Source organism: Leptodactylus fuscus, chromosome 11, assembly GCF_031893055.1.
Source record: "Leptodactylus fuscus isolate aLepFus1 chromosome 11, aLepFus1.hap2, whole genome shotgun sequence".
NCBI classification, from domain to species: domain Eukaryota; kingdom Metazoa; phylum Chordata; class Amphibia; order Anura; family Leptodactylidae; genus Leptodactylus; species Leptodactylus fuscus.
Window position 1 is genome coordinate 38,950,439 of NC_134275.1, and position 16,519 is coordinate 38,966,957.

At 43.6% G+C, this 16,519-nt stretch overlaps 1 protein-coding gene across 2 annotated transcripts in view; it reads left to right on the forward strand.

Moving 5' to 3' along the window:
• Positions 1–14,176, forward strand: part of FAM120C (family with sequence similarity 120 member C) — a 30,964-nt gene extending 16,788 nt beyond the window's left edge. Inside the window, exons 4-16 of one of the 2 annotated variants that reach the window (XM_075259504.1) lie at positions 849–977; positions 1,235–1,337; positions 1,413–1,495; positions 2,306–2,586; positions 2,722–3,001; positions 4,195–4,366; positions 5,154–5,403; positions 5,488–5,602; positions 5,680–5,889; positions 6,030–6,231; positions 6,308–6,446; positions 7,248–7,311; positions 7,981–14,176. In XM_075259504.1, the coding sequence (XP_075115605.1) occupies positions 849–977; positions 1,235–1,337; positions 1,413–1,495; positions 2,306–2,586; positions 2,722–3,001; positions 4,195–4,366; positions 5,154–5,403; positions 5,488–5,602; positions 5,680–5,889; positions 6,030–6,231; positions 6,308–6,446; positions 7,248–7,311; positions 7,981–8,205 (2,253 nt within the window). In that variant the 3' untranslated portion in view covers positions 8,206–14,176. The remainder of the gene's footprint in view (positions 1–848; positions 978–1,234; positions 1,338–1,412; positions 1,496–2,305; positions 2,587–2,721; positions 3,002–4,194; positions 4,367–5,153; positions 5,404–5,487; positions 5,603–5,679; positions 5,890–6,029; positions 6,232–6,307; positions 6,447–7,247; positions 7,312–7,980) is intronic. The other variant, XM_075259505.1, reaches the window with a different exon arrangement.
• The last annotated feature ends 2,343 nt before the right edge of the window (positions 14,177–16,519 follow it).

Sequence of the window (16,519 nt, forward strand, 5' to 3'; positions counted from 1 at the left end):
TCATTACACATATATAAAGCTGTATGAGCCCTCACCAGTCGTGTCCTTAAATATACAAATTGTGCCTGGACATATAAAGTTAGTCTGAAATGGCATCATATCCTTTGGGGTAATGTGGGAGCAGGAACAGAGGAGGATTTGTTTTAGGGATTCTAACTATGGAAGGGTTTACATTAGGAATTGTGATAGGCCTGTCTGGAAAGATGTGTCTTTAGTTTGCGCTTGAAGCTGTAGAAGTTGGGAGAGTTGGGTTGAAGAGAAGATGTACCATTAAAAGTTATATGATCAGTTGACGATAGATACACAGCAAACAGATCCCCTCTTGTGGGACAATCCCAGCCCATCCAGCTATTATTGTTAAGGACTGACATTTGATGCTGCTTGATTTTATGAGCGAACAATGTAGGACAATGTAGGAAATTTATTTAAGACTGTCGCTCTGTACGCCAGTCATACTGAAGTTTCCAGCTGGATTCAGATGCGTTTTGGCCTCTTAATAATTCAGACACATTCCTATGCATCACAATTGAATTGTACCCCAGTCAGGTGCGGACATATGTTTCAGTTATAGCTGACCCCAGTTTTCTGGCTTGAGTTATAGTAAACTTATGAAGCCGAGGCCCCCCTAGTCTGTCTAGGTTTCCACCCCACTCCACCCACTTTTGTAAAAGGTGCAAGTGTGATGCAGAAAGAACAATTTGTCACAAAAAGGTGTCCATGTCCAAAGATGGACCATATTTACATGTATTTATGCCAGACAACTGGTATAGATGGGCTAGCAAATTCTCCTGTATTACTTGTGTCTGTGGTCCTAATATTTGCTTATTTCCGTGACTCCATACTTCCAGGTCCGTGCTCACCAGCTTGTCTTGCCGCCTTGTGATGTGGTGATAAAAGCCGTCTCTGAGTATGTGGCAACTATTAAAGACGCCTCTAATCTGGATGCTGTGGGGAAGGAGATCTTCAGACACTCGCAGGTGAGTAGATCATCAGATGGCTGTAGTTACTGACATGTTGCAGTGACTGACAGCTCTCCCTGTATGTATGTGTACACAGAAGGCTGTCAGGTGTGGAGGGGTAAACAGGACTCCCACTAGGTCTTCTCTTTTCTCAAATCAAAATGTAGCGTACCTGCGTAGAATCAAATTTGCTCCCAGTAACTCCTACGAAGAGGGCAAGCTTTTGATACTTCCTTGCAGCTTGCATTATTTACAGATATTTTTTTGCATTTTAGTCCAGGACAGAAGATAAGATCGAGCGATTTAAAAAAGCCGTGGAATATTATTCAGTCGCCACCAAGCAGCGGCCACCTCAGCTCAATCCTTCTCCTTTCGTCGGTGAGTTTGTTGGGAGTGGTGTCTGTGCTCAGTACTTGTTGAAGAGTAACATCTCTAAGCTCTTTCACTCCTTAGTTGCAGGATACGGACCCAATCAGTTTGGAATGCCCCCCCTACCACACAACCAAATGGGAGGAGTACCTGTTGGCAAGCCTATGGTGAGCGTACCTGTCTGCTTGTGTGTCATATACCGTAAATGGTCATTCTTGTTAATCCCTTGACCACCCATGCCATAATAGTACAAGCCCTCAGAGTACGTGTGACATACTTCTGCCACGCTCTGCACTTATTTAACCCCTTAAGTGCTACAATTGAAGCAAAATGAAGCATACAAGGGAAGAGCAAAGATCCCTGTGATGTGATCTATACCCATCCCTATATGGGGCTCACAATCTACATTAAAAAAAAGAAAGAAAAGTTTTTGGGTTTTTTTCATTTTTTTTTTTTTTTTTTGCATTTACATTAAAATATAAATTGCTAACATACTGGGTATTGAATGTAACCCAAGTAAAAGAAACTAATCTTGCAACAAGCTAGCCCTCAACAGTACAACTACTGTATGTTATCAGAAAGACCCATTTACTTAAAGGGGTTCTCCAGGAAGCCTGTGAATACTTACTTTCTCCAGAGTTTTTAGCCACTGAGCCCAGGGGTTCTGGACTGATCCTGCTCCTGGTCACGTCACCAGAACCAGAATCCAGCCCCCAAGTCGCTCTTCTTCCTTCCTCCTCTACCATGTCCACATGTAGTCACTTGTGTTTTGGTGGCTGGCCTTACTGTGACCATGGAAGAGTAGGTGGGTGACCATTACAAGAACTAAGGTTGGAACCAGCCCAGAACCAGCGTTCACCACCTAAAAGCCCTGGAGGCAATAAGTATTTATAGGCTTCAGGAGGAGTTGTATAAATTTGTGACAAATTCTCTGACTTCATTAATTCTTAAGAAAATAAACCTGTCTTCCTTTACAGTTTGGACACCAGATGCCCACAAAGCTGCAGTATCAGCACCACCCGTTTCCCCCTGGTCCCAACTCTGGCTTTGTGTTCCCTCCTCACCACATGGGTGACTTGTCTCACTTCCACGATGACAACCTTCTGAAAGGGGGCCCGTTTTCTGGCTGGTCTCTGCCATATGACACGACAGCTTCCAAGTTCCCCAATCACTTGACTTTGAAGCCTTCTCCTTCATCAGGCCAGGAATCTTCACCCTCTTCTTCCTCCGATGAAGACCAGAATGGCGCCGCATCCAAGTAATCATTTCACCATTGTTGTAGAAACCTGACATCTTTAAGATGTGTTTAGTTTACTTGCGGCATGAAGGATATGGGAAGTCATGTATGTAAGTCTTGCTGTAAGTGAGAGCCTTTTATTTTATTTCTACACAGTCACGTGACCGATAACCGTCAGCATAAGACTAACTGGGAGGAATCGTCTGGTGACAAGCTTTCCCAGAACTGGGGCCATCAGACAGGAGGTGGTGAGCCTGGCCAGAACATGGGGCACAATGAGTCACAGATTCCATCACTGCTGTCCATGGCAACAAGGAACCATATGGACATCACCACTCCACCGCTACCTCCAGTGGCCCCCGAAGTCTTACGGGTGGCCGAACATAGACATCGTCGTGGTCTTATGTACCCATACATTTACCATGTCCTTACCAAGGTAGGACACAAAAGGTAGCATTATCTTTGCATATCTAAAGATGCGCCTACACCTTCAATAGCTGTCAGCTGAATTCAGCTCTTCCTCTCAACTCCTTCATACACATGCCTGCTCTTTGCCTGGGTGTGTATGTGTATTTCGTACAAAGAGGGGGGTAAGTTGCTGCCAGATACCTTCCCTGAGAACTAAAGGACTGGACATGTTGAAATCGAACAGCCTAATCCTCCTCTACACTGTCTTTTGCTATTGAGGGGAAAGTTATGACCCCCCTCCCTCCATGCACATACGATAGTCAGATATCAGTGGTTTTGGCTATTTTTGCTCTGAAGTGTATGACCACTTTGTAAGGTGTTATACTACAAATGTAAGAGTCCCATAGAATTGAGTTAAGTGTCAATATGCTTGCTTGACCACATCTCTGTTTAAACACAAGGACTCTGGATTCCCTCATTCTCTTAACCATTGGTACCCCTGTGGCTAGACCCTAACCACTTATGAGAACAGCAGTGACCTTGCTTAGAGGCCAGTACGCAGCTTATGTCTTTGGGCTTTATATTTCCATGTGGCTGTCGACAGTATATGGACCTTTGGTCTTTTGCACTATGTGGGGTTCACAGTTTCCCCACTTTATAACATAAAAGTTCATCTGGAGGGGCCACGCGATGGCTCAGTGGTTAGCGCTGGAGTCCTGGGTTCGAATCCTGCCAAGAACAACATCTGCAAGGAGTTTGTATGTTCTTCCCATGTTTGCTTGGATTTCCTCCCATACTCCAAAGACATACTGATATGTCTATGGGGCTCACAATCTGCATTAAAAAAAAAAGTTTATCTGGGGTCTCCAGCAGTCTAGTAGCGACTCAGGTCTCTAGTAGAGATGAGCAAACACTATTCGAAACAGCCATTTCGAATAGCGCGCTCCCATAAAAATGAATGGAGGCGTGCTATTCGAAACAGCTGTTTCGAATAGTGTTCGCTCATCTCTAGTCTCTAGCAATTCCCCTGCTTTGGGTAGAACTGTAAAGGGACCTTATAATTTTGTGAATGGTTGCAGATTTTAGGATCGGAAATTGCTGCACATTAGTCTGCTTTGGGTAAAAACCTCTTTACACTATACGTCTCGTATAGCATCGCTGTAATGCAAATGTCTCTAGCGATCAAGATGACTTTTCTACATCTTTCCTTTTTTCTTCTAGGGTGAGATTAAACTGCCTGTCTGCATAGAGGATGAGTGCAATGCCGACCTTCCTCCTGCCGCCATCCTCTTCCGCCCAGCTCGCCAGTATGTATATGGAGTCCTTTTCAGCCTTGCTGAGACACAGAGGCGTTTAGAGCGACTAGCCATGCGTCGTCGCTTGCCGGTGGACGGTAAGACATCAAAGCATCTATTTTATACGCTGGTTTGATTCTATATATTGTATTCATACTTGGTTTTCATGTTGTGTCTGATGTACAATCGGTGATTATTAGGTTACTGAGATCAGGGTATACAGAACGAGGTGCGCTTTCTACGTGACACTTGTTTACTTCCTGTCTCTCTGCTCGTTTTTCGCTTGCTCTACGCAAATCCTTTGTTCTACTAAGCTGACTTATCTGAAACATAATCTTCCTAAGGATATTTCTGTCTGCTGTTTGCCATCTACCCTTCACCACTGCTGCCCTGCTGAGTTGACTTATTTTGTGCATGTTCGCTTAAGGGTGTCTGCAGTTCATAGGACTACAATGGCTATGAAAAACATGCGATGACTAAGGGATCGTTTTTTTGAACACCCGAAACGCATAAGCCTTTGTATGATATTTCTTTTACCTGGATCCATACCTATTGTTATAGGTTTTTAATTATGCTTCAGTAAAAGTTATATTTTATTATATACGGCATGCTGGAACTTTTTTCTTTTGCATCTATCTTGTTATCCCGAGTAGCAGTCCGGGAGTTTTTCCGTGCAGCCGGTTTTTTGCTCAGTATGAATACGTGTTTATATACGGTAGAGCGGTCAGTGACACTTGTGGTGTGTTTGGACTAATCAACTTCTTAAACACCATGCTCAATGCTGTAAAGAATGATGTTAATAAAAACCCTTATGCAATGAATATATTTGGTGCAAAATGTAATGTAGACATTGTAAATGATATCTCATTCATTGTCTTCCCCCAGTTCCTCCAGTGATCATCAAGGAATGGTCTGCCTATAAAGGGAAGTCTCCTCAAACTCCAGAGCTGGTGTCGGCTTTGACCTTTAGAGAATGGACCTGTCCCAATTTGAAAAAACTATGGCTCGGCAAAGCTGTAGAAGACAAGAACCGTAGAATGAGAGCTTTCTTGGCATGTATGAAGTCGGATACTCCCAGCATGCTAAATCCAGCCAACGTGCCCACTCATCTCCTCCTGATGTGCTGTGTACTGCGGTAAGGAGAAGCGGCCTTTTTAGTGTTGGAGATGTTGTTGGGCTCCTTGGACATGGAGGAGTCACGGTCTCTTGCTATTTGCAGGTATATGATGCAGTGGCCAGGAGGAAGGATATTACTGAGACATGAACTGGATGCATTCTTAGCCCAGGCGGTATCTTCGCAACTATATGAGCCAGACCAACTCCAGGAGCTGAAGGTAAGGGATGAGCACATACAAAGTTATGAGCAGTGTGACTACAGTGCAGTTGCTAATCCACTGATAATATTGAGCAGATTGAGAAGTTGGATGCCCGTGGAGTGCAGCTGGCAGCTCTTTTCATGAGTGGGGTGGACACTGCACTATTTGCCAATGATGCCTGTGGCCAGCCTGTACCTTGGGAACATTGCTGTCCTTGGATTTACTTTGATGGGAAGCTTTTCCAGAGCAAGCTGATCCGAGCAGGCCGCGAGAAAGTCCCATTGATTGAACTGTGTGACGGCCAGGTAAGGAATCAATGTGAATATGGCTTTTCCAATGTCACTTATGATCACACTCCCCTCTATAGGACGATGACCCAGGGATGTGGCAGGTGAGAGATGTTTTTCGCGGTAAACTACATTATGTCAATTGTTAACCACTGCAGGCAGAGCAAGCAGCCAAAGTGGAGAAGATGAGGCAGAGCATCCTGGAGGGGATCAATCTTAATCGCCAACCACCTCCACCACTTCTTCCGCCGCCACCATTCATGCCCCCTATGATGCCACCGTTTTACCCTGTTCCACTGTATCCTAGAGCCATGGGTTCAATGCCCCCACCTCCCCCTGGAAGAAACAGAGGCTTTTCAGGTAAGTGCTTTAGATCTCCTAGGACTTGATGCTGTTTACTTTATTTTGGTCGTAACTTTCTTTTTCTCTAATGCAGGAGTTCATCCTATCCCTCCTCAAGGAGGCAAGTTGGAAATTGCGGGTATGGTTGTAGGCCAGTGGGCTGGAAGTAAACCTTCCCGAGGTCGAGGAGCTTTCGGCATGCAAGTTGTCTCTGTTGGGGGTCCAGGAAAAGGGTGGGTATACTATAGGTTACATCTAATGCTGACCATACATTAGATATCCGCCAAACAGGTGTTTGTCGCTGCCAATCCCCTTTACAAATGCACAATCATCTGAGCCAAGCGTGCAAGTGTTCAGAATAGGGCTCAAGCAGTTCAAAACCAACAGGCCTATCCTTACCGCCTCCAAAATCTGCATCATAGAGAGGCTGATTACACATTAGATGGTTATCTGTCCTATCAAAATTGGTAGGTTCAGATGTCAAGCATCCATTGTGTAAGGCCAGCTTAATGGGGTCTCTGACTTCTTTCAGACTAAGTCATCATTAAGATAAGATAAGATAATCCTTTAATAGTCCCACATTGGGGAAATTTCAGCGTGTTACAGCAGCATAGTAATACAGATACAGGATAATACAGAGTAATATATTGCGGGGTCTGACACTCGGGACCTCTGCTGATCAGCAATGTGAAGGGGCTGTGGCTCTCATGCAAGTGCTGTGACCACCTCTTGACTGTTTACATTGTACACCGATTGGTTCATGTTGGTCAAGTGATGTTATAACTGCCTCATCCCATAGAAGTGAATGGGAAAGTCTAGTTACATCACATGGTGACCATGAATCTGAGGCAATGGGGTCCATCTCGCGACATATGGAGCCTCTGTAGAGATGGATGAGAGCCTTAGATTTTCTGTGTATTATTGGCAATTATAATAACTGACTGAATATAATTATATTAGTAATATTGACTGTATGACCAGATTTATATTGTCGCCTGTCATAGTCACTTTTGTTTTTTTTTTCGTATTTTCAGACGTGGACGAGAGAACAACTCTGTTAATAAAGTGACAAAACCCAACAAAAAAGTGAACAAACAGGTAAGACTCTGATCAGCACGGATAGTGATGTGTAGTTCTGCAGCCATCATTATATTATGTTACACCTCTCAGTTGTAGGTATAGACAGTACAATATGGTAATATGCAGGTTTATGTTTTTGCTCTTTAACATGGCATCAGATTTTGGTTCTGGTGATCCTATAATGTGTATGTTTGGCCAGGCCATACGCTTGTTATTTTTCTATATGTTACTGAGACAATCTGCAGTCAGACACTTCTAGAGGAAATTGGGATCAGACAGAAAAAAGTCCATTCTGATCATTGATTCCCCTAATAGCATATATTAGATCTGTGATGGGTCCCTCAAAAATGACTGGTTCCCAGATATCTCAGGGCAGCATAAAGGAGTTATCTGAATCCATATGTTCTGATGGGGCATATGGATGGAATATGAAAGTGCCCCCTGCCTAGTGCCCAGCTATTAGCCAGAGCAGAGGGCATGGATGGCACTAAATGGAAGTCAGTGGCTTCTGCTGCTTACCTTGCGGGTCCTGAGATACCAGTCATCTAAATATTGGGGGAGTTATATTGCACTATGGCTTTAGATCCACTATTGGTAGAGTATGACGGATGTCACTAAGTACGGATACATTGTCATATCCATTCTCCATATTTCTGGCGGTAATCTCTCTGTTACATCTTTCCCTAGGGATCGACAGACAGCCGTAGCCCGTCCCACGTGAACGGGACCAGCGGAAACACAGTTACTGAGGAAGATGCCAGCCCTCAAACCGTAGCATGTGCCTTACCCAGAGAATGCAGTGAGCCTTGCAGCAATGGCAACACCCCTCACTTCACAGGAATGAGCAGCGAAGGCGGGGACAACTGCCGTGACGAAAAGTTGGGTCCAACACCCCTCCAGAAGGAGGAGTGAGCAGGAAAATACAGGGCAACAATGGAGGAGGAGAGTGTCCTAGGGAGGCACAGACATCTCCCTTGGCCCCCAAAATATGCTGCAACAAGTTTGCAGTTGATCCCTCTGCACACACATAACCAAAATCTACTATGGTGCTCTGATTGTCAATTTCTACTGTGGTGCCCACTTACATTGTCCTCAGTTCTTCTGCCTGGCAGAAGAGCCCGGCTTTAAGAATGCTGACGCAATGTGATGCCGGTTGTGACACGAGGATCTGACTCGTGTCTTATCTCTCCAAACCCAAAGTCCTGGTTTGACTCATATTGCAATGCTGCTAGTTGTTCCTGATCATAGAAGGAATAAGTTGCAATATGTGGCATTAAAAAATTGCCATGTGAGCAGGAAGGCCGCAGGATACTACTCCGATGAAGCAGAGCTATATGGTCGGAGTAAGCTAACCTATACTGACGGATTCTCAGTATTAAGCTGTGCCTCCCTCATCACACCCTCCTCCTCCTCTCCTCAGACGAGGACTCCTCCTGCCAGACTACCCAATCCTGTAGATAATGTGGGACTTTTTGTCAGAATTTTATTAATATTATTTTTTATATGTACATATATATATAAAAATATATATATAAATATGGCCTTTGTACAAAGGGGACATTCAGGAAAGAGGACTGTCATGGGCAGATTTTTCCTGCCCTCAGATAAGGTCAAGCCTGTGTTTTTTAGGCTGGGTCATTTCAGTTGCTACCGAAAAAAAAGCGAAACAAGCCGTCTCCATTTCTTTCTTCCTTTGGAGCGCTATTAGCCATATATATCACGCTGCTGAAATGACGTACCCAGGGGGTCGCCAGCAGCGTCTCTGTACATGTCCAGCTACCTTCATTTCCTAACAGGCTCCATATAGTGAATAGCCCAACCACTTGTATATTGTTGGCTCGAATGTGAGAAGGAAATGGAGTAGGGAAGGGTTCTCTGTTTCACCCTCTGGTAGCAAATGGTATAACCCAGTACGGCCGAGACTCGCGCACACGTTGCTTGACATCACAATAGGTTAAACCTCAGTTTTGGTCGAAGATGTACTGTGAATGATTGTATGTGCATAACGCGATCTGCCGCGCCGCGGATACGTGCCGAGTACGCATCTAGGACTTGTCTGACAAGGCTCACTGTGTATATTGTGAATATGCATACGTTTGTGCACAGACTTTATGTACAGAGAGAGGCAGAGAGAGATCTATTTATGTAACCTATAAATATATATTTAGTTAAAAGCCACATTTGCATCCTAAGCAGATCCAGTATTCCTCGAGAACGCTGCCGCTGCTGGGGGGAGGTTTGTGGTGACTCTGAACTGTACTCCGGACGTGTAATTCACTAGGAGAGGGCAGAACTTTAGCTCTCGTGTCCAGCGCTCCATTTTGGAATCCTTCGCTCGGCGCCCACCTCTCCAAAAACTTAACGAAAAATGAGATTTTTTTTTTTAAACTATGTTGTTGATGAAAGAAACACCCCGACACCCATCGGCCTTTTCTCTGTTTGAGGGTTGCTCTGCGCCCGTCACTAGAAATGTAGGAACGACTTCCCTTTTCCCGGTAGGAAACAAACCCAATATTGAAGCACTCTGGAAATTCTAAGTCCTTCCTCCCATCTTTAAGTTGTGTTTATGTGGTTCTCTGAGCCCAGACTGTGGGCAGCGTCTTGTATCCTGTAGGAGAGGACTGTGAAGCAGTCCCCTTTAGGAAGATTTGGTTTTTTCTTCGCCCCCTGTTCACACTGTACCTAGTGCGATTATCACTAGGATTGATGGTTTTCACGTATCTATCCATTTTCGTTGAATGAGTGGCTGTTGTGGTTGGATGTGATGAACACCTTGCTCAGCTATTTCTATATGGGGTGCACTCTTACTTGTGGGTGGGTGGGTTATTTTGCACCATTTTAATACTCATGGTAAGTACACCATTACAGGGAATTTCTGATCAGAATTTTTTGTAATAAATGTCGCAAAATTGGTTAAATGTGTTTTCCAGGACTTGTACATTGTTGAACTATCCATAGGAATAAGTCATCAATGTCTGATCATTGAGGGGGTCTGACACTCAGAACCTCCGCAGATCAGCTGGTTCAAGAGACTGCAGCATTCACATGAGTGCTAAGGCCTCTTCACTGAATGCCAAGCACAGCGCTGTACATAGTCTAGTGGCTGTGCTTGGTATGGCAGCATAACCCCAATCTCTTGAATGAGATGGAGCTGCTGTTGTATCCTTTGATTCATGAATGTAATGTCACCGGCCACAGGCTCTTCAGACAGATGATATGTAGTGTTTCCGAGTGTTGGATCCTCATCGATCACATACTGATGATAGTCCTGGAAAGCACTCTCAAAATATATAAAAGAAACCGTACTCCCTCCCTGCCTCCACTACAATGCGTTTTGGACCCTCCTGATACGCAGAAATACTGCTCAACCAAAAACAGGCTCTAGTGGTGACCCGCCTCAACCAGTGTTTGGCTGAGTATAAGGTAGAGACCAGCAGGGAACCCAAACTACTAAAGCTTCTTAAACCCATTCTCAGCCATTTATAAAAAACATTTTACTTCTTTTCATTGAAATATCCCCATACAGAAGAACTTCCATACGCAATTGTGCCACAAAAATAGCAGCATTGAGAAGAGTTTGTAAGGTTAGTTTCTGACCACTGTAACATCTGCAGCACCCGGACCCTACATGGTTCTGCTTATCTTATGGTCAGTAGCATCCCAGGGGGTCCTCCGGGTGTTGTGGCCCTGGTTTGTAAGACTACTGTGACAGAGCTCACTGAGGTTCCCCAGTTGCCTCTTTTGGGGACCTATTTATTGCTATATTTACACTTACTATATCTGTAAGAGAATCTGCTCTGGTGGCCTTTTAAGTGATAAAATGAACAGTTTTGGGGTTATTTTCGTGGATTTAGTTTTTTGTATAATCCCAGGCATTGGTATTGAGCACAGCATTATGGACCCACTTGGTGTATGCCACATCCGACCCCCGAATGGGGTTATGTCAGGGTGGTAGTAAATGTTATATGCCACATCCGACCCCCGAATGGGGTTATGTCAGGGTGGTAGTAAATGTTATATGCCACATCCGACCCCCCGAATGGGGTTATGTCAGGGGGGAGTAAATGTTATATGCCACATCTGTGAGGGTGGTAGTAAAAGGTTCCGATACTGATTCCAGTCCATGCCCCACCATATTAGTACATTGTCCCTTCCATCCCGCGTTGACTAGAAGTGATGTCAGTGTGTACTGAGCAGAGCTGAGCCGATCTCCAGCATACAGCTGGTACGATGGTTTTGCAGTGTTGCGGTGCTGTACTCAGCCCTTTACATTGCTTGTGTTTTTGGGTATTTTTATCAATTTTTTTTTTTTTTTTTTTCCAAACTTTATATGAAAGAAGGGAGGTAACATTACAACGGTCTTTACAAACCTCAACAAATACCATTCGGCAGCATAAAAGGCTCGGGCACTCGCATTGCCGATGATAACGGGAGTCATGCCAAGCCACTTTCTGACATTGGCATCCACTGATGCCCTGCTGCTCGGATCTCTTCTTTTAGGCATTGTTATCAAATACATTGTCCTGGGGGGGACACTCAACCCAGGAGTCGTGACGAAAATTCCCCTCTGTTTATTACTACGGCCATATGGATGGACTTTTGCCATGGCCGGGGATCATGCCCATGATGGGTAACAGAGGGCTAAAACCGTACATAAGGGGGGAACCTGTCCTGATATTTCACAGGGAGAAAAGAACAGCGAGTTCCCACCCAAAGTGTCAACTAGTGATTTTTATTTTTTTTTTCAGCCGTTTCTATGTAATACATTTGTTTTTTTGTTTTTTTTCATTATTACTGCATTTCACAATTAAAACTAATTTTAATCACACATGAACATCCACTTATGATCCACTATTAATTGCCGTATTGATTTTTATTTTATTTTTTTTAGATTTTACTAGAGTACAATTTTTATTTTATTTTTTATCATGTGTTCTACACACATTACGTATCTGGCGACGGGCGATTAAAAGAAAAAAATCCATAAACCGCCGACTGCCAGGGCTTTGTTGAAATGTTTCTCACTAACCATAATCTCTGACGTTGAATTAAAGTAACCGCTAATCTCATTTATATCACGCGCACTTTTTCCTGATACCTTTCTGACGTTAAACACGCGGTCTTCCACCGGTGGCGATACCACCGCACGCTCTTGCCTGCATCCAGGACGTGCGCAAAGACAGCTCAGCATATACGGAAATCTAACTTCTTCTTTTTTTTTTTCCGTCTCGTTTGATTTCAGAAAGGTAATTTTTTTTTGAGCAAAGACTTGCTGGCTTATACCAATTAAGCGCACGTAACGTAGAAGGGGTTAGTAGCTGCCCTTCCTTCTGTTTGCAATGTTACCCGGCTAGGTTATATACTTTTTTGGTGTTAAGGGGGAGGGGAGGGTGGGCCGTTATTGTTGATGTAACACTGTTCTTTATTATATACATATTGCTCGAATTGACTATGGTAGGTTCCCAAAAAACCCCCCCTGTAATCTGTATGAAGCTACACGGGCTACTTCTCTTCGTGCCCATTGGACGGTAGGAAGTTTTGGGAACAGTAGTTATGTGTTGCCTTGTTCCTTGTATTGTGCACAGTCTGACGACAAGGCACCGCCATGACACTTTACTTGATGCTACACAGCAGTGCAGTACTGTGACGTATACACCAGACTGCAGCCACTCCTGGTATTCCCCATGACACATCGTAGCTGGAGTACACAAGCCTTTATACATTACATAGACCCTTACCGTAATGTCATGGCCGTCTATAGTCCTGACATCCATAAAAAGGCTTCAACCGTGTTGTGTGCGGAGACTGTGGACTGCGAAGCTGCCCGCTACCAGCGACATCCGGTCACCCCTATGACCGATGTCTCACCACAGGGCAGCCGATGATCCCATTCGTCTTTTTTACTTGCTCGTCATATATTTCCGATTAATATATATATATTTTTTTTTTTTGGTTTTTGATCACATCCTCGGAGATGACTCTCGCACATACTGCTGAATTAACGTGTCTTTTATCATCTATATTTTTTTTTTAGATGTTCTGAAACAACAAAAAAAACATACAAGTAAAACTAACATTTTCTTGTTAAGACTTTAATGAAGAAAAAAAAAAATATGAAAAAAATTCAAAAAAAAAAATACTTGTCCCGGCACCCGATTCCCTTTGGGTGTAGACTTTGACCCATCTGTATCTGCTGCACATGTATTTGTGATATTACGCTTCTTTTATTCCTGGTTTAGTGGTAACTAATCGCTAATGAATTTTTGTTTTTTTTTTCGATAAGAAACCGAAAACCTTTGAAAGGAAATCTTGCCGACTTTCAAAGCGTACGTATATATATTTTGTAAGCCCGCTCCCTGTTAAACCCGATTAATATAAACTTCCCGCTTTCTCTTCAGGATATTTTTTTTTTTCCGTTTTTTTTTTTTTTTTTTCTGATTTTTTTTTTTTAGCTAGGTGAATCTTTCACTGCGATGAATCTTTGTTAGTAACTTCATGTTTAACTGATACTGTCTGTGTTTAATTACAGTCAAAAAAAAATATCTAAAAACAAAAAAAAATAATAAAAAAACCCCCATGGCTTCTGGATTATATTTTCTCCCCTGTTAATACAAGCCCCCTTTTATGCTAGTCACCTGTTTAGTGGATGGGTAATGTGTAACTATCTCCCACCTCCCAAAATCTTCCTGTCCTGTAATCCCTGCCCCCAGCATCTCCATAGTTTATCAATGTAAGTTAGAGCGGCACAACTCTTGAGAATGTCTGCTGTTGTTGAGAAGGTGGTGAACTTATGATGCAGAATGTTTAGGAACGCTTCATGGAGGAGCTTGGTTTCCAGTTAGAAAGACTTACAATGCTTAATAAAGTCTATTCTTTTAGTAAATCTGTGTCTCTCGCATTTCTTTCCTGTCTTTCTATTTAGATTCTCCTTCTTCTGTTTCATTCGGACGTTTTTCCATTAAAGAGAACTTTTCACCAACTCCCAGCTCTTTCCATCCTTCCAGTCACCGCCCCACTGATGCTGGCACAGTTGGAATTTTTTCTCTAACCCCCACCATTCCTGAGCAATCTGTATTGTTAGCTTTTGTACTTGATCTCCTAACTAGACTCTCTAATGGCTAGTGGATGGTGGTAAGCAAGAGCAGGCGAAGGGCATATGACTTACAGCTCTGACATAGTCCACCTATGATTGGAGCTCTATGTCAGAGCTGTAAGTCATGCTCTTGCCTGACCTCACCCACTTGCTAATAGGGAGTAGAGATGAGCAAACACTGTTCGGATCAGCCGTTCCGAACAGCACGCTCCCATAGAAATGAATGGAAGCAGCTGGCACGTACACTTTGCCGGCGGCCGGTCGCTTAACCCCCTGCGTGCCGGCTACGCCCATTCATTTCTATGGGAGCGTGCTGTTCCGAACAGTGTTCGCTCATCTCTATTAGGGAGTCTAGTTACCATATGGGCACAAAAACTAACTGCACTGATAGTTGAGGAAAAGGGGGGGCTAGAGGAAAATTGCAACAGCTTGAATCAATGGAGGGGTGGATATTAAAGGATGTAAAGAATAAGAGTTGACAGAAAATGAGAGAGGTCTCGCTGACCTATAGGTGTCTATAGATGGCTAAATTTGTATATGAATTAAAATTTTATTTTCTCAGCAGCAATATTATACGTTATATGTTCAAGATGTCACTAAACGGCCCTAAGAAAGTCTGTGGTAAGTGTGATACATGGGACTCTGGTGGTGGTAAACTCCTTAAAAGAAGATCTTTCATGTTCTCTACTGTAAGGCCTGGTTCACATCTGCGTTCGGTATTACGTTCAGGGAGTTCGCATGGGGAATGGAATATCGAACACATTGACAAGTGGTGAGCAGTGAAAGCACACGTGCCCCTATACTATAATGGGGTCTGTGTGCTTTCTGCGCGGAGTCCACATGATTCATGCGGACAGGAAAGTACTTCATGAACTACTTATCTGTCCGCATGTTCTGGGCGGAAAACACACAGACCCCATTATAGTCTATGGGGTCCGTGCGCTTTGATGAGCTCACCGCTTGCCAATGTGTTTGGTATTCTGTTTGGGGGTCCCCATGCAAACTCCCCAAACACAGATGTGAACCGGGCCTTAGAAGGCTGATCCCAATGAAATCAGCAGGGTTGAAACTTCTGATTTTAGAGGGGGAACCCGCCCTCGAGTCCTCTTCTGTTTTAACCATTAGTCATTTGTGCTATAGGGACTGGCTCTGCCAGGTTACCAGTAAACGCAGACGAAGAGGAGGAGGAGTGACCCCTGAACCTTGGTGCCGGTCTTTATCACATGACCTGGGGTCAGAACAACCCTAAATATAGTATCTAAAACAAACAAACAATGGTAGTACCGTATATACTCGAGTATAAGCCGATTTGTTCAGCACAGTTTTTATGCCGAAAAGCCCCCCTCACCTTATACTCGAGTCAGGGTCCACGGAGCACAGAGAACTGAAGGACCTGCATAAATTAAATGAAAGGGGAGGTCCTTTAGTGCTACTGCTCTGTTATTGGCTTGTTATGTAGGTCACGTGACTGTGATGTCATCATAGGTCCTGTAGCCACTAGAATGTAACATCTGCAGATAAGTCAGTGGCCAGGATTCATTGTGTCTTTATAGAAGATGTCTGTCGTATCGAGGAGAGGAGGCTACAGAAAAGAGTAAGTAAAACAGGTCCCTGCTGTGCCTGTTACTCTGCCTATGTCAGATATTTGCGGTTATTAATCTAGTTTCTGTAACTCCATGTGCCTCACATTAATAGCAGTTAACCCCATCATGTCCCTCATATTAACCCTTGTGTGCCCCATATAAGGGTTACCAATGCGTGAGACATATGGGGGTACTAATAAAGGACCTTAATTATGAAGATACCTAATTATTACCTTCATGTGTCCCACTTATCAGTAACTCTTATGTGAGGCACACAGGGGGTTAATGTGAAGGACAGGATGGGGTTAACTGCTATTACTATGATCCCCATGGAGTTACTAAACTGTAAGACACATGACCAGACTTTTATCTGCAATGGTAAGCAAAAAACGGACACTCTCTGGACAATCTCTTTAAGTAGATAATGTATAAATGAATGATTTATCTTTGTACCGTATTAGCCAGTGGATATGAAATGTAAAGATTGAGAGTTTTCAGTAGTAGTATAAATGTGCTTGCCTTCAGATATTGTGTGAAATTTCCCCAATGT